The sequence below is a fragment of the Mixophyes fleayi genome, chromosome 5 (genome assembly GCF_038048845.1).
Source record: "Mixophyes fleayi isolate aMixFle1 chromosome 5, aMixFle1.hap1, whole genome shotgun sequence".
Classification (NCBI taxonomy): Eukaryota; Metazoa; Chordata; class Amphibia; order Anura; family Limnodynastidae; genus Mixophyes; species Mixophyes fleayi.
In genome coordinates this window covers 127,841,368-127,868,806 of record NC_134406.1, presented here as the reverse complement: position 1 = coordinate 127,868,806, position 27,439 = coordinate 127,841,368, and the positions used below count along the sequence as shown (strand labels likewise).

At 40.2% G+C, this 27,439-nt stretch overlaps 1 protein-coding gene across 1 annotated transcript in view; it reads left to right on the top strand.

Moving 5' to 3' along the window:
- Positions 1 to 6,603: 6,603 nt before the first annotated feature.
- SLC9A3 (solute carrier family 9 member A3) overlaps positions 6,604 to 27,439 on the top strand; it is a 104,768-nt gene continuing 83,932 nt past the window's right edge. The window contains exon 1 of the mRNA XM_075212822.1: positions 6,604 to 7,036. Coding sequence (XP_075068923.1) covers positions 6,841 to 7,036 — 196 coding nt within the window. The 5' untranslated portion in view covers positions 6,604 to 6,840. The remainder of the gene's footprint in view (positions 7,037 to 27,439) is intronic.

Here is a 27,439-nt window from a genome sequence, read left to right as displayed (position 1 = left end):
GCCTGGTGCTGGTTCAATTAAATTAGGGGGAACCCTACATCAAATTTTTCACACATCAATAGCCTGCCAGCACTAGGGCGAAGACTAAATAGAGTGGGGAGCAAACGATTTTGCTTTTAAAAAAAACCAAAAAAAAAAAACATTATACTTGGGCACAACCACCCCCTCCCCCCCTTAAAAACCAACAAATAATATAAAAAAGTTTAAATACATGCACCACTATGGTTTTTTATAAAGGGGGAAATTTCCAAAAATTATTAATTATTACACACTTTTTTAAGTACTTTTCTGTTTTTAGGTCACTTTTATGAACTTTTTACACCTATTTTTTCAGTTTAATGTATATTTTTCTTAACTTAATAAAAAAAAAATTTCTTTGAGCAGACCAAGGAGGTGCGAGATAAAACAGCAGATTTGCTTGTTTCACACTCAGTGTTAAAAAACAATTGAATAGCTTTTTCCGCTAAGGGTTCGCAGCCAGCCTATACTTTAACATTGACAAACGCTTGGAACGCGATAACACCGTTTCGGTAAAAAAAAAAAAAAAAAGATTAGAATTGCGTGAGAAGTTTTCGCGCTTGAAAATAAGGTAAAATAGCAAAAAAATGTCTTTGCACGCTCGAACTTCCAAACTCGCTAACAATTCAATACCCCCTATGTGTCCATTTGTTACAGAATTGCATAGATCTGTATGTATGTAGCCTTACAGTTCTCTGCTCATTAAGTCATATATTCCAGTATCTAGCAGAATGTGGTAGCGCAGCCCCTTGCCCCTACCCAGAGTATTACAGAACTGCAAAACAATTTTGATCACCATTGGACAGAGCTGTAAGTGGAAAATAATATAGGACCTACCGGAGGGGATATCTTGCTGGCGAGTTTTGGGGGCGTGGTCAAGCGGGATGCATCACGTGGCCCTGCCCCCTAAGCTGTTATAACCATTTTACCCTATTACTGTGGGGGTGGGGCCACAATGATGCAGGAATCGTGTCACTAAGCCCCGCCCCAACTAGTTAATTTAATGGACTAAAAAATGAATACATGCAAATGTACAATCATAAGCTAGTAATTTATGCAACAAAGATAAAGTCATAGCTAACCCGACTTATAATCTAATCAATGTATATCTTTAATCCTCTCTATTTGAAGAATGTCTATCACTTTCTTCCTCATAGAGGTTACCAGTAAATCCAAACATGTGCCTGTCTTCTGAAAAGTATAGAATCACTTTAATGTATAGTTGTAGTTGAGAAACTAATCTTTTGCATATAGTAAGAACAAAAAATTATCATAGGCAGATCTGTGAAAACTATTTTCACCGATTCACTTGTATGTGCTGAATGCAATGTTTAAAAACACATGAATGATTAAGGTAGCTAACAATATCCTGGACAAACCATGTTACAATGCAAGGGGTGCAAATTAGTTTATTTTGCACATAAGTTAAATACTGCTTGATTTTCACACTAGTACTTGATAGCTTTATTTTTACACTGAAATTTAAAGTTGACCTACTCTATCCCATCTATAAATCTGTCCCCTTATTTTAAATTTGCTCCCCTCCATTGCAACAATGTTTTGCCTAGATGCAAAGTTACTCCCTTTTTTATGCTTTGTTCTCCTACAAAGAGTATTGTATGCTAATATGTGTTTTTATCCTAAGCACTGAGTAATATTCATCATCATCACTATTTATTTATATAGTGCCACTGATTCCGCAGCGCTATTTAGAGAACTCATTCTCATCAGTCCCTGCCCCATTGGAGCTTACACTCTAAATTTCCTAACATACACACATAGACAGAGAGACTAGGGTCAATTAGTATGTTTTTGGAGTGTGGGAGGAAACCGGAGCACCCGGAGGAAACACACGCAAACACAGGGAGAACATACAAACTCCACACAGCTAAGGTCATGGTCAGGCATTGAACTCATGACCCCACCACTGTGAGGCAGAAGTCCTAACCACTTAGCCACTGTGCTGCCATATTCAACAGTTCAATGCAATTCAATTAACACATCTTGCTTATAAGAGTGAACTATATGCAAATTAAACTTTCTGTACAATGACAATGGGGAAAACAAGAGAATCCACTACCACATAGGACAGTGAATATACACAGAGTAAATGATCTCAAAATAAGTTAATGTTTAGTTTTCCACAGGGTTTAAGAAAACTCTCAGGTCAATAATGAACCGTTTCTTGATTTTTGTTGTTACTAACATTGAAATCATTATAAGGACTACAGGGCCTACTTTGTGAAGTTGTAAGTATCACAGCATAACTGTAACTTTTTATGGCATGATACAAAAAAAAATAATTTTACTCACATCGATCGAAAAAATATCACAGAATCAGCTGAGTGATACTGGGAAGAAAAGCTAATAGTAACTTACAGCTGGACCAGGTTAGTCTTAGTCATTGTGCTCATACATGAACTGGTTTGCAAAAATTTGGACTTTCAGTTCCATTATTAAAAAGTTAAAATAAAGTATTAAAATAACACACATAAACATTATATATAAGTATAAATTATATAATACATAATGTTTTAACATATTAATAAAATATATATTATTTAAACAGTATTGCATAAAAAAGCAATTTTTATGATTTTGTTCTTATTATGCCACCCTAAAATGGTATCAAAATATGTAATTAGAAAAGCTTTCACGGGGAATAAAGCCTACACTTAATTAAAACCATATCTTGAAAATTGGCCTGGACGACTGAGGTTCAAAATGTTCACAAATCAATTACAGTGAAAGAGTTAAGATGCCCGTACACACTGAGAAATATGTATAGGAAATTACAAACATGGGGCCTGATTCATTAAGGATCTTAAATTAAGAAATATCTTATTTAGTTTTCTGTTTTGCACACAAGTTAAATACTAACTGTTTTTCCATGTAGCACACAAATACTTGATAGCTTATTTGTACACTGAAATTTAAAGTTGATATTTGTGTGCTACATGAAAAAACAGTCAGTATCTAACTTATGTGCAAAACAGAATACTAATTTGCACCCCTTGCATTGTAACATGGTTTTGTCCAGGAGACTTAAATAAGAAGTTTCTTAAGTAAAGATCCTTAATGAATTAGGCCCATGATGTTTTGCTTCTCTCCTTTATAATCTGCTGTATGTAGAGGCGGAACTAGTGAGCTGTGAGCCCCGATGTAGGTAGGCGAAGAAGAGAGAACTGGGGCCCCCAACCCTCTGCATCTGCCATGCAGCAGGCCACACTATCTCCATGGGCCCCGGTGCACTGCACCTGCTGTAGCAATGGTAGCACTGCCACTGGCTGTATGTGTTCCTGAGGAAAAAAATCATGGTGTTCAGCATCCCCATAAACAAATTAACTCAGCTATTTTTAGCTCTTTCATAAGAAACAATAACTGGAATAGATCACTATATATCAAGTAAAACAATATGCAAAAATATTAAATTACTTTTGATAGCAGGTACCACCTGCAATATTCAGTACAGTTTCATTTATTTTACTGTATACTACTAAGGGGTCTAATTATTAACACAGTGCGGTAATAAACAGTATGCATCACTACAAATTGCAGCAGTGCATAATGAAATACTGCTGTAATTCACCATGCCAGATGAAGATCCCCCTCCTCCACGGAGCCTTTTTTCTATTCATCAACAACCTAATGCTGCTGGCGAATGGTGGAAGTGCTATGCGCATGTGTATAGCACTGTCACAGGTGATGGATCCAGCAAAGTCGGGAAGGCTACAGTTGGATCCATTTGTAAAAAACAAGTAATGTCATACTGACATGGGGTTACTTTGCTGCAAAGTTTTTCAATAAATTGATTAGTGCTGCTGTCCTCTAGAGGTCTAAAGTATAGAATAATTTTAATGTATAGTTATGGTTTACATAGTAATCTTTTACATATAATAATATCAAGAAAAGCATAGATATATCTGTGAACAATATTTGCACTGATTCATGTGTATGTCCTTAAACTGCTGTAAAAGAAGGAAACACTTGTGAAATACTGCATGCACAATGATATTATGTATATTTGTTTTCAACTGAATGCAGTGTTTTAAAAGTGCATGATTAAGGTAGCTAACAGTCCATACACTTGTAAAGTATTGTATTTTAACGTCTTTTAGAGATCAGATCAAATTCAACATTCATTTCAATACAATTCAATTAACACACCTTGCTTTTAAGAGTGAACTATGTGCTAATTAATCTTCCTGTACAACAATGGGAAAACAAAATAATCCACTACCACATAGGACTGTGAATATACACAGAGTAAATGATCTCAAAATAAGTTAACATTTAGTTTTCCACAAAGTTTAAGAAAATTCCCGGCTCAATAAGGAACAATTTCTTATTTTAACACAGATGGTTGATACATGTGTTTAAGTCAGCGGTTCCCAAACACAAATACTTGATAGCTTATTTGTACACTGAAATTTAAAGTTGATATTTCTGTGATACATGAAAAAACAGACAGTATTTAACTTAGGTGCAAAATAGAAAACTAATTTGTTCCCCTTGCATTTTAACATGGTTTTGTCCAGGAGAATACTTGCTCAATTTTTTTACTTAACTTTCCTTAATGAATCAGGCCCAAAGTCATTAAAGGAAAAACAATTAAAAAATGAGGTTTTTTTCCATGCACCTCCCCCATGAAATACATTTATCAGGATGTTATTAATATCTACTGTACATAAAATGCATTTTGACAGTTGCTCTTGATAGCAAACACATGTTCTACCATGCATACGCTACCATCATCAGTATCACTCGCCACTTACACTTGACTTGTAGCTGGTGCAAGTGATATGACTGAAAATCACATACCTTACAAATGTCTAATCCTTGAATCGGACGCTGTTATGTGCACTTCAGTTTGGCACTCCCTTACTGTACATTGACTACTTGCATACACCCATTCCCCTCTCCACTCCGTCCATGAAATCGTTGCCGGTCTTAATTGTCCTTTGCGCTCAAAATTAATTACATACACTTGTGTTTTATGCCGTAGAGTTCATTTCTGAGCAGGTGTAGTTCCTTTATGAACCAGGCCCTAGATGTGGCATTTCCTCTCATCAATACTATGATGACTTACATAAGTGGTTGGCAGCGGCGGGCTGGCCCGGGGGGCAGGGGGGCATCGGCCCCCCGGGCCGCTCGGTCAGGCCGCTATTAGGGCTGGGGGGTAGGCCGACCGGCCGCCCCCCCGGCTGCAAAATACAATTCTTTCCCCCTCGGCCGCATCTGATGACATCAGATGCGGCCGCGTCAGCGCACAGGCGGCCGCATCACATGACAGGGGATGCGGCCGCGTCATCAATGACGCGGCCGCATCCCTTTTCATGAGATGCGGCCGCCTGTGTGCCCCCCGGCCACGGCTCTCCCAGCCCGCGTCTGGTGGTTGGTCATTTACCCTGTAAAAAGGATGGCGTCTACTGACATTAAAATCATTAAAAGAACTATGGGACCTCTTTTGTAAAATAGCAATTATCATGGGATAACTGTCAATTTTTATTGATGATCTTCCTTGTAACTGACTAGTGCTACTTTGCCCATAGAGGTCTATGGGGACAATGGTAAGCTCTTGAAATAGGGTTAAGGCTGGACAAATCGCTAATGTTTACTTCTCGTAAGTCACTAAATCATTATCTAGAAAGGTCGCCTTCTCCTGCATACATACAAGAAAGTATTAAATGTTACTTTTTGCTAGTTCTCTTGCTGTTACAAGGAGGCATTCAATATGTTAGTTACCCTTGATCTTAGTGGACAGCATAAAATTACATGATTTTTACTAACATTTTAAAAGCATGTAAACAGGAATAGAACCATTGGCTCCAATGATCCCATACCAATTAGCACTTGCACTTGCTTTTGGGAGCTTATGCTGTTTTCTGGATGATGCCTGTCTATTTACTTGTGCTAGCTGCTTTGGGATAAATGGGGTTTCTTCCACTGACATCCCCCAAAAGCAAGTGCAAGCACTTGTTATCACTGAGGGTCAAACACAATCACTTTTGTCATGCGGTTTTATTGGTCTTTCCTGCATCTGGGTATCATGTATAAGGTAAATAAACATTATTCAAGTGACATTGGTTGTCAGGAAAAGAGTATAGTACATGATATATATTATAATCCTATGCAGGACATGTACAAAACACTTTATTTTACTATACACTTAAAATATTTGAATCCAAATTATATTATTAAAAATATACATGTATGCTATGTGACATGCATTTAAACATGTCAGATATATGTTGACATAGTAGACATATCAGCCATGTAAATTTCCTTCAGACGAGCAATATTCTGTACACCTGTATTTCAGAAATGCATTGTAGGTAACCCTAGATTCCCCATCAAAATTCCTCCACATTTTTGCGATTATTCTGAGGTGTTATACTCTGCTGCTTCTAATACATATATTTAGATTTAGTTTAATGATATGCCTGAAATAAAAGGCGGTCACTATTAGCTACGAGCTGGGAAGGGAAATAGGCGCGTCCACGAATTTGGACCCTCCCTCTATGTACATAAAAGCAGATGCTGAGATATGCCGGTACCATCTGAAGCATCCATATGGATTTATTTCTTAGTAATGGATCTCCGTTTAAGGTGAACGTAAGAGCTACATGAGAAGCAATAGTGAGGCAGCCAGAACTGATAAAGGAGGATTAATTGCATTGCCTAAAACTTAACTAGTGAACAACTAGCAAGAAACTGCATGAATCGATAAATGCTATTACAGTTATATAAAGGACAGCGGGTGTCAGGTATATCTACAAGTGTAATCTGATAATCAGGAAATAGCAACTGCTTTGTGAAATAATGAACATGCAGAAGATTCACTTTTATTTGGCAGTTAGTTCGGTGTGTCAAGTATTTGCCCCGGTGATGGGAGACGACAAAAACGTAGCCTCAGAAGTCCCTTCCAGTCTTCAGATTGTCACCTTTAAATGGCATCATGTCCAGGAACCTTACATAATCGCACTTTGGATTCTCGTGGCAAGTTTAGCTAAAATTGGTAAGTATTTTTTAACTTTTTTTGTTTAAAAAAAAAAAAACTAGTTGAAAAAAAATCATTTTAATAGACTATAAATTGTGTTTTTGTGTGCACATATCACGTAAATTAACATAAATGCATTCATGTTTTATTGCATCTTTGTTAAAATATCTATATATTCTACTGTACAATGTACATTATGTAATTATTGTATGTAATATTTAGACTTACACTGTTCAGAGGGGTATCAGTTTTATTACAATCTTTTACACTTTTTCTTGAGCCAGTAATACGCTCACTCTGTGGTCGTCCTCATTAACCCATGAGCTGAACTCTTGTCTTATGTTTATATTTGAAAACTTTACTTGTGGATATTTATTCACGTTACTGCTAGATGTTTTGTAATTACCACAGTGTTTGTATCAGTGGTCGAAGTGGAAATTTAGAAATGGCGTTATGAAAAATGTAATGGGAATGTAATTGAATTTAATTTGATAGCTTTACAATGAGGCAGTAAAGGAAGTGGCGATATGGCATACCACCGTATACACCCACACTTTCATCACTGGCCTGTATTCAGTTCTCTGATATCATTAGTTCTGTTTTACTGCACCTAACATTGTACTGCTTTATTTAGATATTACTAAGTATAATAAATATAAATGGGGCAGTGGGCTGGTGTGTATCAAAAGTAGCTTTTGCTATATTAAAATAGGTTAATGAAAAATCCAGGATTCATTGTTAAAGGAACTCTACTTCAAATGTAATCTTTCTTTATTTGTGTTGTAAGATGGAAAGTAAATGTGAAATACTATTTACTTTTATATTCTTTTTGAAGACATTTTCTGTGCAAATGCACATTTGTGATGTCATATACCTACTTCTGCACAAATACAACCAGTTTTAAGGATAAGAGCATGGTTTGTGGGACAGCATCGGAACTTAAGCATTATTATTATTATTATTATTATTATTATTATTAATAATGCTTTAAATATAAGACTTGGCACAGATATTTCTTTGTACATTAGACTTTAATACTATATGAGACTCTCCTAATTAGATTTGGCACCAGGTATATCTATGCAAGTGATACTTGGCACTAAATATAGCTTTCCATTTTAGATTTGTCCTCAGAGGTGTCTCTACAAATTATACTTCGCACTAGGTATGGCTCAACTTTGTATAGTAGTTACTATATACAGTTTATTTTTTTCTATCTGGAACCAGTTATGACTCAGTATATTATACCTGTAACAAGATATTGTTTATCATATATTGGGGCACATTTATCAATCATCGGCAAAAATTAAAAAATAGTTATCAATCCTTATCGCATGGATAAGGATTGAACTATTTCTCAAATTTATTAAAAACGGATCACAGAAACAGCAGTTCCGATAAACTGCTGTTTCTGTGATGAAAAAAAATCACACTTACCCCCCTCTTCAGAACGCGGTGTCCACGGATCTCCTCCAGGTGTTCTTTATTTTTCTTTACTCTGGAACTGCGCATGTGCAGTTCGAAAAACTACACATGTGCAAAAAAACATCCCCGCTCTGTCTCTGCAACTATAGTTGCAGAGAGAGTGGTGAGTGACAGGGAGGGATCATGTGATCCCTCCACACATGCGCTGTCCAGCTCTGCTCTTCGGAGCAGAGCTGACAGCCATGAAATCTGACAATTATGATAATGTACGCCGGCTGAATCAAGACAAGTTTCCGAAAAAAATGTTTTTTCAGGACTTGATAGATTGCGGCCAGGAGCAGTCACCATACTGTTGAATGGTGACTGCTCCCAAAAACGAAGAGGAGTGCAAAGCAGCAGATATCAATGATATCTGCTGTGATGCACCTTTCATAAATATGCGGAGGACACGGAGGGACCTTAATTTCCCGGTAAGAGCACTATTGTGCTTTCTTAAATATGCCCCATTGGCTCTTAACTTTTAGTATTGACTCTTAGATTTTGGCAAAATTTGGTAAAAATTACATGCTGTAAGAATCTATGTGCATACACCATTTATACAGTTGCTCTTAATAGCAAAACGCATGTTCTTCCATGCATACAGGACCATCATCAGTATCACTTGTGGTGCAAGTGATATGACTGAAAATCACGTACCCTTGAGATGTCCAAAGCTTGAGTGGGACGCTGCTATGTGAGCTCGAGTTTGGCACTTCCTAACTGTAGATTGACTACGTGCATACACCTATTCCCCTCCCTGTTTCGCCCCATGAAATCGTAGCCTGTCTTAATCGTCCTTTGCGCTCAAAGATGAATTGCATACACTTTATGGCTTATAGTTTGTTTCTGGGCATGTGTGGTTCTTTTATGAATCAGGCCCTAGATGTGTTGCTGAATATGGGTCTAGGTCCACTCTGCTCTAACAGACAGGACACAGCAGAATATGTCCAATACATATGTGAAATATAAAGTTCTAAAAGAACACACAGAAAAAAAAGGAAAAATAAATTATTGTCACCGTGTAATATAGTTATTAATGACAAAACATACAAAAATAAATAATATATGTTTATTAGGATGTTATGAATGTCTACTGTACATAAAATTATTTTTTACAGTTGCTCCTGATTGCACACACATGTTCTAGCTTGCATACATCACTATCACTTGGCACTTACACCAGACCTGTAATGTACTGCAAGTGATAGGACAGAAACACACGTACCTTTGAAATGCCCAAAGCTTGAATCAAACATTGCTGCGTACGTGTGCGTTTCTGCGTGCACACCTTTACTGTACATTGACTACATGCATATGAACATTCCACCCCCTGTTCTATCCATGAAATCGTAAGCTGCTGTAAGGGTCCTTTGCGTTCCAGGATGAATTGGATAGTGCTGTGTTCTCTTGTGTATGGTTCGTTTCTGGGCATGCGCAGAGAGATTTTAATCAAAATATAGAAGGTATCGGCATTTACATTCCTTAATGAATCAGGCCAATAGTGTAGTAAGTTAGCAAACAGGCTATATTAATGTAAAAAATATGCTTATAACTATATACATTAATTCTTGAGACCACTGTCCTGTCTGTTGTTGATTCTACAAGACATCCACACACCAACCAGACACCAGAAAAAGCAACCAAATGGACGCTATTGTGAACTAAATTATTTTTAATTGTTTAAAACCATAGCTAAAAATCATATAAAATAATAGTCCCATCCATCATAAAGGAAGTTGAAGACATCATCGCCACATACACATGTGAAGATGTGTCTGGTGATGAAAACAGTTCTCCTTACAGCACAGTCCAGTCTTTAGGGCTCTCCCCAATTTCTTTAGTGTCTGAATCGTAGCAGAATACGTTGTGGGAGGCCACTCACTGCTTTTTGTCTAAGACTGTTGTCTAAGATGTGTTGTTAGTGCGTGTATTTTCGAAAATGTATTGCCTTCAATTTGTCACCTTCTTAATCCTGCTCAGTGAGAAAATGTTGCCTTTGTATTCCTTTTTGTCTGCAGCACAAACACACAACAATTTTCCACAAAGAAAATTACAGTTGGCCTTAATGCTTGATCTGGAATATTATCCTTGGATTTTCAATTTGGCCCTCTATGATGAATGATCTGGAAATACATAAGTAAAATGGTTCTTCTGATGATGTCTTCAATAACTTAAGATTTTGTACTGAATATATTTATTGCAATCATTTACATTGGATTTTTCTTCAGCTATTCAGTTATTAGCACTATAATTTGAAGGTTGAGAAGGAACAGTTATGTGTACTCAGTGAAAGGGGTGTATTTCTCAGGGTTGTTCTGCTCACTACAACTTTCGTTTAGCCTGACTATAATCAAACAGACAGCATAACCACTCCTACTTTAATAATCCAGTCTAGATGTGAAAATCTGAATGTCACGGGCACTAGGAGTCTTTGCCCAGGATATCACCAGATGATGGACTTACCAGAGTGATATAGTTGGTACTATGGTTCTCTGGTAGCAGGGTGACAACGGAACAGGAGAAACAGCAGATGGTGAGAGAATGCTCGAGGAAAGTCTATGACTAGCAGCAACTGGTAATGAGTAGATGAATGTACACGAGGAACCAGATGGACAAGGAAACGTGAGGAAAGTCAGTGGTCTGTGTATAGCAAGTTGTACCACTGCTATAGTGAGGAGGAATGTCCAGGAGTAGCGAGGAGGTGGTGAGAGTCAGCGGTCTGCGTATAGCAAGTTGTACTGCTGTCTATAGTGAAGGAATGGAATCCAGGTGAAGGTAGGTAACGGGGAAGTCAGTGGTCTGCGTATAGCAAGTTGTACCACTGCTTATGTGAGAGGATACTTGAAGCTGGTGTCACAGGGAACAGGAGTCAGTGGTCTGCGTCAGCAAATTGTACCACTGCTATATATATGTGAGGAGGGGCACGAGGAGATGAATGTAAAGCAGAGTATACACGGGGCACACAGAACTTGATCCCACGATGATTTCCACAATACAACGATAACTGACAAGCACTGCTTGAAATATACAAAGTCACAATAGCTATCCAGGCAATAGTAAACAAAGTCAATGGTAACAATAGCTTCAATGGATAGGAAGCTCCTGAGGAGAACACAACGCAGTCCAGATGGATATGCAATACATAAGCAAAGTCAATGGAAGGTATGCATACCGCGGTTCAGGAGAGCAGGCTGTCTGAGAGACGTGCAGGGATACCTGAACGGCTGAAGACCGGCAGGAGGAGAGACCACTGGAGAGTGGAAGCGGTAATCAGGTTGGTGCAGCACACGGCAGGTAATCCAGAATCAACGAAGCAATACTCAGGAAGCAGTAGTAAGTGGAACTGGAAATATGAAGAACACGGGAGAGTTGAGGTTGTCTGGTATCCAGTAGTAGAGGTGGAGGCAGCGGAGAGCTGACACGATAAACCCTGGAGAGATGAGACGATCAGGAACTCTGCAATAGTAACGGAGGCAGCGGATAGGAGTCAGCTGAGTGCAGGCACGATGAACACAGGAGAGTTGAAGTGAACAGGAACTCTGTAGTAGTAACGGAGGCAGCGGATAGGAATCAGCTGAGAGCAGGCACGATGTACACAGGAGAGTTGAAGTGAACAGGAACGCTGTAGTAGTAACGGAGGCAGCGGATAGGAATCAGCTGAGTGCAGGCACGATGAACACAGGAGAGTTGAAGTGGTCTGGAAACCACAATAGCAGCAAACAGGAATCAGCAGGAGCTGAATACACGAGGAATACAGGAACACCTTCAGAGGCTCATGGGGAATGAGACTCCAAGATCAGGCAACCAGGTAATGATCACAGGTGGTTTAAATAGGGAGGGTTGCCTGATCATCCAATCAATTAAAAGCAACAGGTACTGAAGGCTTGATAAGGGCTGCACATGCGCAGACCCTCAGGATGGCGGATGGCCATGTTTCCTGAACACACAGGAAATGGCACTCACAGTCCGGTGAGTGACACTGAACAATCGTGTTTATTCAAGTAGTAAAGAACATGGTAGATCAAGTGGTAAAACTGTAATGAATAGATAAATAGTAAAATACAATGACAATATGAACAGATATAATAAAATGAAAATATGGCATAAAAGCATAACTTGACAGAATATCTTACCATCGATGGTGTGCTAAGGGGAGGAATATACTACTGCTCTGACTTAGCATGTAAGATCTTAAATGGTGACTTCCTATCATTACCCAAGATGCAATGAGAACTAGCTATGGCAGCCTGAGTTGTTTAGTTAAGCTGACACTAGGTGGGGTTTACACAGAAATAAATGGATTTGTAAAAACAACAATGCTGAAGGCACAACAATGGTCCTACACTTGTGAAGATTTCCTATCACTGTCTATCGCAGCAATAAGAAAAAAACTTTTGCTACACAATTTAACATTAAAATGTAAACGGATCCCTGATGACACTGGCCAGCAGAGGTAAGAGGAATCTTACTGCTAATCAGGCCAGTGCAGGGTCAGTCTGCACATTTGTGAGCCGGTTTGTGTGCTTTTGCATGTGCACTGGAACAGGAAGCCTGGACTTGGGCTTACTGGAAGCCTGGTCTTGGGCTTCCATGTCTAGATTCACTAACAGGAAAATATAAATACAATCTACCTGGAGTCCCATCCTCTGCCAAGTCTCTGGAGAATGAGACTAAGGGCTAGATTTACTAAACTGCGGGTTTGAAAAAGTGGAGATGTTGCCTATAGCAACCAATCAGATTCTAGATGTCATTTTGTAGAAAGTACTAAATAAATGAAAGCTAGAATCTGATTGGTTGCTATAGGCACCATCCCCACTTTTTCAAACCTGCAGCTTAGTAAATCTAGCACTCAGTCTTTTTTGTCATCACTACCGTTGACCGATCTCTCTGATAACGGTTGTTCCTTTCTGAATGCAGACATTACACAGGACCTTATAAGCGATAAAATCATTAATATTATCTTCAGCTCCCAGCCCTGAAAGTCTCACTCACTCAGTATTACAAAAATTTCTCCACTATCCTACTCAACATGCTACCAAAACTCTTATCCATTATCTCATCATCTCCCTTCTTGATACTATAACTCCTTTGCTATCTGGCATTCCAGACACCCATATATCCCCACTTCAAGCCATCCTAAATGATGCTGCAAGACTGATCTTCCTCTGTCATCGCTCCACATCTGCTGCACCAGTTTGCCACTTTGAAAATCCCTACACTGGCTCCCTGTGTCTTCCAGAATCCAATTAAAATTACTCACCCTTACCTACAAAGCCCTCAACAACACCACCCCTTCATACATCTCAAATCTTACATCAAAATACTCTCCCTTCCACCCTCTTAGATCAGTTTCTGACCTGCGCCTTGTCTCATCTCCTGCAACCACATCTCATTCCCACCTACAAGACTTCTCCCGCCAGCGCTGCTCCCCAGTTATGGAATTTCCTTCTACACCCAATCAGGCTTTCCCACATCCTTCAAATCTTAAGACGCGCTCTGAAAGCCCATCTCTTTTTTAGAGCATACTTTATCCCCTTTATCCCCTATAATACTACTATTCACACTAATGTACCCCCACAAGTGTCCCAATCTTCACTCTAAGCCACATTTTCTCCTCTTGTTTCAGCCATGCCCTATTCCACTTAGAGTGTAAGCTCTCTAATGAGCAGGGTCCTCCATACCCTTAGTTATCATGTCTTCATTTATTTTGTCTACCTTGTATGTCCCAGTATTATGTATGTCCTGTTTACCATACTGTACGGCGCTGCGATGCACTGTGACACTTTACAAATCTACAATAATAATAATAATATCCTTTCATGGCAGAATTTTTCAATAAAATCTTAGCTGGAGCCTCTTTTTATGGCAATATTATTGTCATACCGAAGCCGGGCAAAGTTCCACTTACCCACTTCCACTCATATCGGTCTTGTTTGATCAACTCAGAAGTGTTTCAGTGTACACCAAGATAGATCTATGAGGACCATACAACCTCATACGCATCAAGGACGGGGATGAGTGGAAGACCGTATTCAATACCCATTCAGGCCACTATGAGTACCTGGTCATGCCCTTTGGTTTATGCAACGCACATGCTGTTTTCCAGGATCTAATTAACGATGTTCTACGAGAGTTCTTGGGGCGCTTTGTCGTAGTGTACCTGGATGATATCCTGATATATTCTTCATCCATGGACCAGCATCGTCTTCATGTGAAACAGGTCCTTTCTAAACTTTGGCAACATCAACTCTTTGCCAAGCTAGAAAAGTGTGAATTCGAGGTCCAAAAAGTGTCTAGGATATATTATCTCCCCCGGAGGGTTTCTTCATGGATCCCAGCAAGGTCCAAACAGTCTTGGATTGGGTACGCCCAACCAATCTGAAGGCCCTCAAAGATACTTGGGCTTTGTAAATTATTACCACATATTTATTCATTCCTTCTCCGACATTGTGGCTCCTCTCACGGCCCTAATTCATAAAGGGGCTGATGCAACTAATTGGACCTCTGATGCTATTGCCTCTTTTGAAGCCCTGAAGTCTGCCTTTGCCTCCGCTCCAGTCTTAAGACATCCCAATCCTGAATTGCCGTTTGTCGTTGAGGTGGATGCCTCTGATAGAGGTGCTGGTGCTGTCTTGTCCCAGAAGGATCCCCGGCATCATAAACTGCATCCGTGTGCTTATTTCTCACGAAAATTCTCGGCTGCTGAGAGAAATTATGATGTAGGTAACAGAGAACTTTTGGCTATTAAATGGGCATTTGAGGAATGGCGACACTGGCTGGAGGGTGCTGTTCATGTCATCTCTGTGCTCACAGACCACAAAAATTTGTGTTTATTGAATCGGCCAAACGTCTTAACTCCAGACAGGCACGCTGGGCTTTGTTCTTTACCCGCTTCAACCTTACTATTTCATACAGACCAGGTTCAAAAAATGTTAAAGCGGATGCACTCTCCCGCAGCTTTGTGTCTTCTAATGCTCCTTCCATTATGCCGCTTCCTATTGTGTCCTCATCCTCTATTCATTCGGGATTGACCCAGGATTTGGGTGCTGTTCTCCAAAATTTCCAAAAGATCGCTCCTCGTGAGACTTCATCAGGTAATTTGTTTGTACCGGTCCATCTCAGGAAGGCTGTACTGTCTGAGGCTCATGACAACAAGGTTGCTGGACATCCTGGAGTATTCAAGACCACTGAAAGCCTCCTACGCACAGTTTGGTGGCCCTCCTTGACCGCTGATGTTAAAGAATATTGTACTCTCATGTAGAGATTGTGCTAGAACCAAGACCACCAGAAATTCTCCGTCGGGTCAACTCATGCCCTTGTCTACTCCAAGTAAGCCTTGGTCACATCTATCTATGGATTTCATTGTAGACTTACACTGGTCATCCGGTCACAATACAATCTGGGTCGTGGTCGATCGTTTCAGCAAGATGGCTCACTTCATCGCCTTGGCAGGGTTACCCAACGCCCAAACTCTGGCATCATTATTCATCCACCATATCTTCCGTCTCCACGGGTTGCCTGAAGATATTGTCTCTGATCATGGCTCTCAGTTCATCGCTCAGTTTTGGAGATCTTTCTGCAATCACATTGGCATCAACGTCAGTTTGTCCTCTGCCTATCAACCGCAGTCTAATGGACAAACAGAAAGAGTCAACCAGTCATTGGAACAATTTCTCAGATTCTACATTTCAAAATTTCATAATAATTGGTCATCTTTACTTTCGTGGACCGAATTTGCCTACAATAATTCTTGCCATTCGTCCACCGGCACGTCTCCTTCATCCCAGGTCCAACTCTCTTACTTCAATCAACCCTTCTGGGTCTCCTGGGGTACGCCAAACAGCCTCCCGTCTCAGAATTGTCTGGAAAAAGGTCCATGCCGCAGATCATCATCGCAGGAACTGTTCTCTTAAGGTAGGAGACAAAGTCTGGCTGTCCACCCGGAATATTAGGCTCAAACAACCCTTCAAGAAATTGGGACCTAGGTTCATTGGACCATTTTCTATTGTAAAAAGAAATTAATCCTGTTGCCTTCAGGCTGAAGATTCCATCTTCTTTGAGAATGCCTAATACGTTTCACTGTTCCCTCCTGAAACCTGTTGTCTTGTCCTCTAAGTTTGAGAATCCGTAAAAACCCAAACCTCGACCAGTTAACTTGCATGGTTCCAAGGAATTTATTGTAGAGAAAATTCTCAACTCCAAGCGGGTTCAGGGACAAATCCATTTTCTAGTACATTGGCAGGGCTACGGCCCAGAAGAACGTTCTTGGGTCCCCCAGAAACGCCTGCATGCCAACAAACTTCTCAAGGAATTCTTTAAACGGTTCCCTGGAAAACCTGGATGTCGGGGTTCCTTGACCCCTCCTCAAGGGGGGGTACCATTACGAGCCGCAGCGGTGCTCAGCCGCCGCGACTCTCTCTTCCGCGTCCCGGCCGCCGCTATGATGACCGGGACATCACTTCCGGGTCTCGTCCCGGCCGTTGCCTAGGCAATGGTTGGGACGCTGTAGGACATAGTGCCATGTCCCGGCATTAGGTGCAGCCGGGCACGCGCGCTAATCAGCAGGTGTGGGCCACTAGGACAGCCTCTAGGCCTGATTGCTTCCCTGTCCCCATTGGCCAGTGTTGGTTTATAAGGCTTAGCCTCCCTGCAGGTTATAGTTCAGTGTTCCTGTGCCTTAGCCTGCTCCTGTGCCTTTGTTGGTGAAAACCCTTTGATTTGACTACCTGTGTATGACCCTTTGTCTGCCCCTGGATTCTGAGCCTTTGCCTGTGACCTTGACCTATTGCCTGTACCTGGACTCTGAACCATTGCCTGTGATCCTGATCCATTGCCTGTCCCTGGATTTCGAACCATTGCCTGTGACCCTGACCGTGCTGATACCTGCCACCCCCTCCGGTGCTCCGTCCAGTCTGCAGATCGCTGGTCCGCCGCTGTTCCGTGATGCAGCTGTGTGAGTATGAATTTATACTACTTTGAGTTTAAGACCTGGGGGCATCTGAGTACCTGTGAGCATAACCAGTCTCAGCAGGAAAGGTGGCTGCTAAAGGTGAAGATCTCTTCTACCTGTTCTATAAGTTTATGCTGCACTGGTTTTCGTAACATATACATTACAATTTATATGGTGCAGGAGACACCCCGGATTCAGGATTTTAAATTCTACATAGATCAGCACAAGGAGAAGGTCTAGGTGTCCCTAATTATACACACTACTATTTGGCTGCACATCTCTCACAGTGTCTGTTGTGGAACACCTTTGGTTCAGCAAGAGTTTGGAACTTGAGGCAGAGAGCTAGGCCACTTCTTTGTTTTCCTGCCTCCTCTGGCACCCTTGGCCTAGCTGCCTAAAATCAGCACCTCATCAGCCGTTATTGCTCCCATACTGTCGCTTAGGCATAGGACAAACAAAATATTGAAATTAGCTCAGGCCCCTAGACCGGTTATTCCACTATTTGATAATCACAGTTTTCTACCAGGCAGTCACTTAACCTTCTTTGAAACATGGATAGAGTCTCCTCTCCTCCCCTCCTCCCAAGCTCATTCATGCAAGTCTTTCATACCTGAGTCTGTGGACTTAAGTTCATGATATCATTAAGTTACATTATAATATAATATATTATAAAATATTATATTATAAAGTTATAAAATATATTAAGTTAAATGATATCACTAAAGACATCTCCTTCCCCTCATTTGATGACCTAAAAACGTAATTAATTTTCAAATATTTTTTTTTCCAGTTCTTACAGTTGAGGAATTTCCATTCCACTGTCAAATCTCAATTATGTGCCAGACCATTTTTCCTTTTCGAGCCTCTTTCCCTAAGGCAGTCATCAACAAAAGGTTTCATATCCCTTCTGTATTGGGAACTTAAGTCCTCAGACCTGAAAGACCTGCATGAATGAGCTTTGAGGTGGCGAGACGCTGATGACTAAGACTGGGAAGAAATAAGCATAAATAATGCTTCTAGTTCTATTTGTGTAAAGGTAAAAGAGAACACATACAAACTCATGTATCGGTGGTAAGTACCACCGATACATGAGTTTGTATGTGTTCCCAACAAGTTGAATAAGATTTTCCCTGACCCATCCAATAGATGTTTTAAAGGTTGCAAAATAGATGGCTCATTTCTCCACATTTGGTGTCAATGCCCCAATTTAGCAGGGTTCTGGCTAGAGCTTAGAAACTTGCATCTATTTTATTAGGTTTTCCCCCTTTCCCCCAGGTTCTTCCTCCTTTCACTTAGGATACCGACGGCCACTAATTACCAGAATAAGATGTTCAGGCATAAAGTTTCAGTGGCCACATGCTAAATAGCCACTGATTGGAAACAGACCCATGCCCCAACAATACAGATAGTTATTAACAGAATCTGGCACATATATGTACATATACAGTATGTGTTGGCGGTCTGCATAGTGTTGGATTTCTCCTCTGTACCTAAGTTTAGTGAGGCCAACAGATCATTTCTTGTAGAGGAGGGTCGCTTATGTAAGTGATGGTGTGCAAGCAGAAAATGTAAACTTTATTTAAACTGCTTTTTCCTCCATGACTCCAACTCCTACTGCATACACTTAGCAGCAATAAAATAGTTCTGGCAATTCACATACCCGGAGTTGTGAGTGAAGTTGTTACACAGCAAACAGTCATAATCAATCAAGACTACAGACAGACAGTAGGCATGGATCAGAGGTTCTTGTACTCTTCTACTCCCATCCCAATATCCAGGACACTACTCCAATCATGCACACCATCACTTACATAAGCGACACTCCTTTACAAGGACCCCCCTCATGTGGGTACTTTCCTTGGGGATCTCCTGCTGCTATACAGTAATCCCAAACATCAAGGGACCTTCCATCATATCTCTCCTGGTGCTTGCAACTTTTATTTAGAGAACACTTCCAGATTGCTTTCAGATATTACATACCACTGACCAAGGATTTCCTCACTTCAGCTCCCCAATATATCACAGCACTCCCCTGACTTCAGGGTCCAACCGTACTGTTGTCCATCAATAACTCCCTCTAGTTAGGGGCACAATAAACCTCAGTCTCCCATGGCATTTGACCATGAACCATTTCTCAGAGTGCTGACACTCTGAGTTAATGCAAGGATTCTTAGTATTGGGGCATTCTTTCCACCTTCTACATACAGTGCTCTCCCATGGCAGCTGACACACATTTACCCCTTTTAGGTGGCATTTCCTTAGGGACACTTCACTCTCAAAACTCATCTTGCACCTGGTGAGCCTCTTCAGGGTACCCCTAACGGCAGGGATGCCCATCTGTCGCCTCTGCCCCGCTTAGAAGCCTCCAGTCACTGTGGTCTTGCGGCATCTGTTGCCCCTTCTCATTGGGGCTTGTTTAAATGGGGCTCTCTACTGGGGGCTCTTCCCCAAGGATATATCTGATACCCAATTGAGTCTGCCGCGAACATGCTTCCTAAACACCAGTGGAGCCTGGTACCTCCTCCTCTCCTGTGGCACCAAGGTGGCCCCCAACCACCCCACGTAATCCCCGCATCAGCGGCGTTATGATTTTTCGCACCATGCTGCTGACCATGTCCTTGCACCTCGTTTATTATGGTGTTTCTCCTGGTGACCTTGCCTGCCATCACTGTTAGGAGGGGCCACCTATCTGTAATGCTTTATTTGTTACAGGCCCACTCATGATTGTGTATGAGATCGAGTGGTCTTAAGGCTATGCTCTTGCTCATTTTAGGAATTGTTGCCTTTGTGACTTTAGCTTTTGTGCAACAATCCAACCTCATAATTGCTGGACAAACTGATAGTATGAGATTCTTAAAATGCTTTTTCAGTTCTTGTATGCTATCTGAGTGTCTATGCCCCAGGCGTCTGTGCCACAAGTTAATACAATTATCATGTCTACTATGCATTCTTACTCTCACCTGTTCCTTTGCAGTGTTGAGACAATACAGGTGTTTGTCTGCTTTGGCTCTGGCTTTTCCCCTTCATTCATCTGGAATAGTACACTAGTCACCTTGAAATTTTTAAGATTAATCCTTTAGACACTATGTGCTTTACAGATCAGTTTCCACCTTCCAAGCTAAGAACATATAGCACATGATTTATTGGTACTGCCAGATTGTTTGTATTGGAGCAAATTTGTAGACTCAATTCCTTTAGCGCATTACTACTTCCATCTACAAGATAACTAATCTCTTTGCTATGCAGGTCAAGCGTTGTGACTTGTTGCTCCTGAATCTATGCCCTTTGGGACTATGGGACCATTTCACTGATGTGTGCGTGCATCAGTGAGTGTGGTTTTAACTGACTGCTGGAAGATTTATGTAAAAACCTTACTGTGACTAATACAGGTAACAACAAAAATCACAACATGGAGAATTTACTAGAACAGATAGAAGAAAGTACAAATAGAGAGATTACACAGTGACGGTCTAAAATAGAACGCCACCTCCAGTATAGTCACTAAAGTGATACTTAGCCTATTGCTACACTCCAACAGATAGTACCACCATCAATAATAATTATGACACATTTATAATTAATTAATTATGAGATTATGAGATTATTGATTTGGTGAGGAAGGGACTTATTTCCCAAGTCTATGCAGTTATAGTCAGTATCACCACCAAGACAAGACTGCCAAAATTCTGGCAGGATCTTGGTAAGGTGCTAGACGTGAAAACTAGTATGGATTTTTTTTGGAATGCAGTATATTGTCCTGTGATTTGTATATTATATAATTGATCTGGAAAGATATTGTTTCTTGGATTTGCATCAGGTACAAAATATATGTCTTATGCTGGAGTATATTGGAGAGCACTACACAGCATCCCCTGCAAAGTGGGTAGTTCTGCTATTGGGCTTTGTGATCCGTGTTTTGACCCAAAGGCTAAAAAAACACTGACTCGGAGTGTGTACTCAACTCAGTAGTCATTTGCTGAAAAAAGCTATTATTTTATATTTTATTCAAATTGCACACTGTTCTAGTGTGTGTATCTGACAACGTTGTTCACAAAAAACACTGGCTCACAGTTTGTTCTCCATTCAGTTGCCATTTGCTGCAAAAAGCAATTATTTTATTCAAATTGCACGCTGTTCTAGTGTGTGTATCTGACTGCATTGTTCACATAAATCACTGACTCGCGGTGTGTACTCTACTCAGTTGTGTACTCATTTGTCATTTGCAGAAAAAGTTTTAAAAATATTTTGATAAATTGTGTGTGTTCATCGATATGGATCATGATCAGTCGACAGAAGAGCAAGAGCACCAACCAGCTGCTTGCACTAGTCCTTCAGCGTCATCTAATAAAGCTTATGCTCAAGGGCATATTGGGTTTAAGTCACAGAAACTGAAATCCAAAAAACAAGTGTTTACATTGTTAAAGAAAAAAACACCTCTAATAAAGGGAAAGTTTACTATAGAAAAACATAAAATTGTCAACATGCCACTCTACACACGCAGTGACAAGGAAAGATTCAGGCATTTACCTTTATTTATGAGTGATAGTTCTGCAACTGTCAGGTAGGCATCTTCTTCTGTCTGTCATGACGATGGAAGACCTTGTCATTCTAGAGTCTAGAATAGGAGCCATTCCTATTACATTCGTAAAATCGGTGCTGAAAAAACCCAGTAAGCCAGTAGAATAAACTGTGTGGTCAGAAATGTCACAAATCCCTGAGGATCCACAAGTGCTATGTGTGAGCCTGACCTTACTGATACTGTACTCATAAAGAAGCCTCCATTCACCATTTCTGCAAATGTGTGGATGAGCAGCACAAGTATAGCTGGTGATATAGAAATTGAGGATGCCACTTCGGATTTGCAACAGGATAAGGGGGGATATTTGAGTAGCTGATGATGGTGCTAATGAGGATGATGATGATGAGGATGTTGTTTGTGCAAGTCATTCACCAGTAGAAGCAGTTCTTGCCTATGATAAAAAGAAGGCCATTGTCATGCCTCGGCATAAGACCAAAAAATCCACCTTTTATGTGTGGAATTGTTTTTACTCAAATCCTGACAACAGTTGTCTAGCCATTAGTAGTGCTTGTAAAGCCACAGTCAGTAGAGGTAGGGACCTTAACCATCTAGTTAACCTCATCCATGTTACACCATTTGAAGCGAGTTCATGGCAAGCTTTTAGGAAAATCAGAAACGTATGCTAAAAAAAATAGCAACAAGCAGTCCAGAACTCCCTTCTCTCAGCTAGATCCCAGCACCTGCAATCTACACCGACCAACACCTTCATCATCAATATCCTCACAAGTGACCGGAGTTAGTCCTGCATCCAAGTTGCTAAAGCTAGATGACTCCTCCCCTATCCAGGATTCCTCAGAAGAATTCTTGAGCGTTAAGTCCGCTGCTGCTGCTGCTGATCCTAGGTTTAAGAGCTATGTCTTCTCTTTCTTTCCAACTGACCTAGATCTCAAAAGATGCAATGAGCTCCTGGTGAGCAAGATGACAACGCAAGTGGTACATGACACGACGACATCTCCTCCTTCAGTTTCTCAGGCTAGAAAAAACTTAGCTTTCCCAATAGACCCAGTGGTCATGCAGATGAATCAGCACAACATTTTGACATCTGGTCTGGTCTAAAAGATTTGCCCAAAATTTGTGACACCACTGCCGTAACTCCACCTGATCCTACTGTCAACATCCAAAGAAAGCTGGAGGATTATTTTAATGACAGCATACACATAGACACGTCAGACAGTCTCTTTACATCCTGGGAGGAAGAAAAGGCAATTTGGAGACCCATGAACTAACTCACTTTCAAAACTTAAGCTGCCCACCCTCTAGTCTGCAAAGAGTTTTCAGCACAGCCAGGAACCTTGTCTGCGAGCGGCGTAGGAGACTACTTTCTAAAAATCTAGAAAAGATGATGTTCATCAAAATGAACTACAAATTCCACGAGGAAGGCCTTTAACGGCAATTACATCAAAGTACAGAGATTTCTGTAATGGTGGATTCTAGTGGGGATGAGTTAATATTGTGTGAAAATGATGTTACACACTGCTGAGGGTGAGGATGACAACAACATGTTGCTACTGTAGAGTTCATTGACAGCACTGTTAGCTGAGCTGCCTTAAGCTCATTGGTAGCTTGTTTTGTGGTGGCCTAAACAAGCCAAGCACTTCAGCCACTTCAGACACTCCTTGTTGCTGAAGTGCGTGGTTTGTTAAACTGTATATGTCCTTTTTAATTTTTTTTAACTGAAAATAAGTTTATTGCGTTTGATAAAATATTTGCTGGGGGTACAGAATAAAAAACAGGGGAAGGGGAAGACATAGATCAGGGGAATAGGGGTACATAGTGGGCATGTAACACAACAATATATCATAAAACACAGGCAATCTACACAGTCACCTCTCTGAAGTAGTTAAATACAAGTATAGCCAGTTATCTAATGAAGTTAGAATTCAAAACCATAAACATAAGTCACGTCTTCTTTTGTACATGTCCTTTTCAATATCCAAAATAAGGGTGGGTGAGAGGGCCGAAGGACAATTCCATCTTGCACCACTTTTCTTTTCTGCCACTGCTGTGTGGTAATGTTTCAAACACGTGCTATAAACTGTTGTGTGTTTGTACCATTGCTCTGTCACTTAGTAACCAGCCAGCTTGCTGCAGTCTTTGGCTTAAACTGGATGAATATAATATTGTGACCTGTGAGGTGGTCAAAATTGACTGAAAATGACTGGAAATTAATGTTATTAAGGTTAATAATAATGTAGGAACAAAAAAAAGAGCCAAATTATATGATTTTAGCATTTCTTATCAATTTTTGCAAAACAACTACAGATCTAAAACTAGAGAAGTTCACTGACCCCCGTGTTTTGGTTTTGGCTTTGGATCTGTATTAAGTTCGTGTTTTGGTTTTGACAAAATCGCTCTTGCGTGTTTTTGTTTTTGTTTTGATCTGTATTTTTTTTAAAAATTGCTAAAACATGCTAAAATTTTGATCACCTCACAGGTCACAATATTATTTTCATACAATTTTGGACAAAAACTGCAGCAAGCTGGTTGGATGCTAAGCAACAGAGCAACGAGTGAAAGACACGGCAGTTCATAGCACATCTAGGAAACATTGCCACACAGCAGTCCCAGAAAAGAAAGTGGTGTAAGATGGAATTGTCCTTAGGTCCTCCCAACCACCCTTATATATTATATAGAGAAGGAGATGTACAGTTTAACAAACCAAGTACTCCAGTGACAAGGAGTGCCATTTTTGTGGCTGAAGTACTTGGTTTGTTTGGACCCCCACAAAACAAGCTACCAATAGCTTAGCTGCCTTAAGGCCAACAGTGCTGTCAATGAACTCTACATTATTAAACCTTGTCTGCTCGTGCTGCACCTTTAATATCCTTCTTCTCTGTGGATACCTCCCTCTCATCCCTGAAGAACTGCCAAACCTATGTAGACACAGGAATGGATATTACAACTGGAGTGGCATTAGATCTTCTTCAGACAGACTGTGACTGGAACATCTGGGCAGCATGGAATCCATTGTGTTGAAATACACTGCATTGAACAGAGATTTACACCAATATATAGATGCAGTTGATGAAACTGTACTTAAGTTAAAACATGACCCACTGGATGAGATACCGGATTTAAGAGAGCTTGTACACGAGAGATACACTGAAATTTAGAATAATAATACAGAGGAGGCCCTGAGGCAGAACGATAAATATTAAAAACCAAACAATAAAAAATATATTCAGGCGCTGCAATGACAGATTCTATTAGTTACCTAGTAGAAATGTATGCAGCTGGAAATGGGCAAGGTCTAGCCCACAACAAAATATACAAAATGAAAAAAACCCAGTGCAATTAGATCACCAGGGAATAAATGGAAATTATATTAAATGATCAAACCGGCATGTAGAAAAATACTACAAACAATTAGGTACATGAATGCATCAATCAATACAATAGATAATAAGCAATACAAATACACACCACATATTATGTGGTAATCTGTATTAATTAAAGATGTATCTCTAAAGCATCAGATCATCTCAATTGCATAATTTATACATCCCAATACAATAATGATGTATTAGATAATGTGCCCATCTATTATTGATCCATAAGATAGAGCAATCACCTAGGTGATATCGTTCTTGTGATAATTATCAATATAGTAAGCCACAAGTATAGGGCTTTAGCCAACTGGACCCGATGGTGGAATGATTGTAATAAACCTTTAGGCGTATATATCTCCAAACGCTATTAAATATAGGAGGAATCTTTCCACACTAATAAATTGACATAGTGTATGTGGTAAATGGATCGCAAATAATCATGTGCGGGACTGAGAAACTAGTCCTACGTACAAAGTTTCCATAAATGCCTCCAAGGATATTAACAATATATAGACATGGACATAGTTCGTATGAACTGAATAACTCACGAACTCCCCGCTGGATGTAAGGTGACGGTAATCCTATTATACGGCGGTCATGAGGTCTTCGGGTGCGCACCCTAGAGATGTCTGTCCGGATCCAGAGCAAACAAATTTTAGTTCCTATGGAACGATTGCCCGGGTATGTAATAAAGTTGATGTCAAAAGTGGGACTTTCAAATCTCCGCTGTATGGATGGTAGGATACATCAATAATTGAATACTGACGCGTTTCATCTGTACAGCACAGACTTTTTCAAAGCATTATCATGCATATTATAATGCTTTGAAAAAGTCTGTGCTGTACATTTAATATAATTCCCATTTATTCCCTGGTGATCTAATTGCGCTGGGTTTTTTTCAGGACGATAAATATGTCCAGTTAAAAGTACAGCTAAGAGACCTGAGACAACAAATGGGTGTGTCACCGGCCCCTGCAGATGAAGCTTTGGAAGATGAAGATGAGGAGATCACCGTCACCCAGAGAACTGCAAATTTCACTTGTTCTGTAATACACTTGGAGATGGTGAACCCAATGAAAAACAAAGTATGTGGTCACAAGTACGAGAGAGAAGAAATTAAAAGGATGATTGAAAAGAAACTTCAGAAGGGTAAATCCGCCAGGTGTCCAAAAATTGGCTGTGATCACTCTGACAGGAGTATATTGGATCTTGTTCCACACAATGCACTAAAAAGAGCCATTGATATTCACAGCAAAAAGCAAGGTCATCACTGAGCTTCAAATCGGCCCCAATCCCCAAAAAATGTAAATATAGCTAGGTACTTTTGACGTAAAGTGCAGATTACTGTGCAATACTGTTGAAACAGCAGCAAAGTGGAAGGTTTGAGTAATACATATACACATCTATTTAGACATCAATGCTTACATTACTTCTGCAAGCAACGTTGTTCTTTGTTAATAAAACAGCAGCAAAGTGGAAGGTTTGAGTAATACATATACACATCTATTTAGACATCAATGCTTACATTACTTCTGCAAGCAACGTTGTTCTTTGTTAATAAAACTGTCTTTATACCGTAAAAAAATAAATAATAATCCTCCACCATTCTTTAGATGTTGATAGTAGGATCAGGTAGAGTTATGCCAGCGGTGTCATGAATTTTAGTCAATTCTTTTAAAGTAGCCCAGACCAGATGTCAAAATGTTGTGCTGAGTCATCTGCATCATCAATGTGTTTGGCACACAGTGATAGCTGAAAGGAAAAGTGGTGCAAGATGGAATTGTCCTTGGGCTCTTCCACCCAGCCTCATAATGGATCTTAAAAAGGACATGCACAGTTTAACAAACCAAGCACTTCAGCAACAAGGACTGCCACTTTCGTGGCTGAAGTGCTTGGTTTGTTTGGGCCCCCACAAAATAAGCTAACAATGGCCTTAAGGCACCTAAGGTAACAGTGCTGTTAATGAACTCTACTATGGCAAGATGTTGTTGTCATCATCCTCAGCCTTATCCTCACCCTCATCAGTCTTTTTTTCCTCCCAGTATGTAAGGGGACTGTCTGACGTGTCTATTTTTAAGGTGTGGTTTAAATAATCCTCT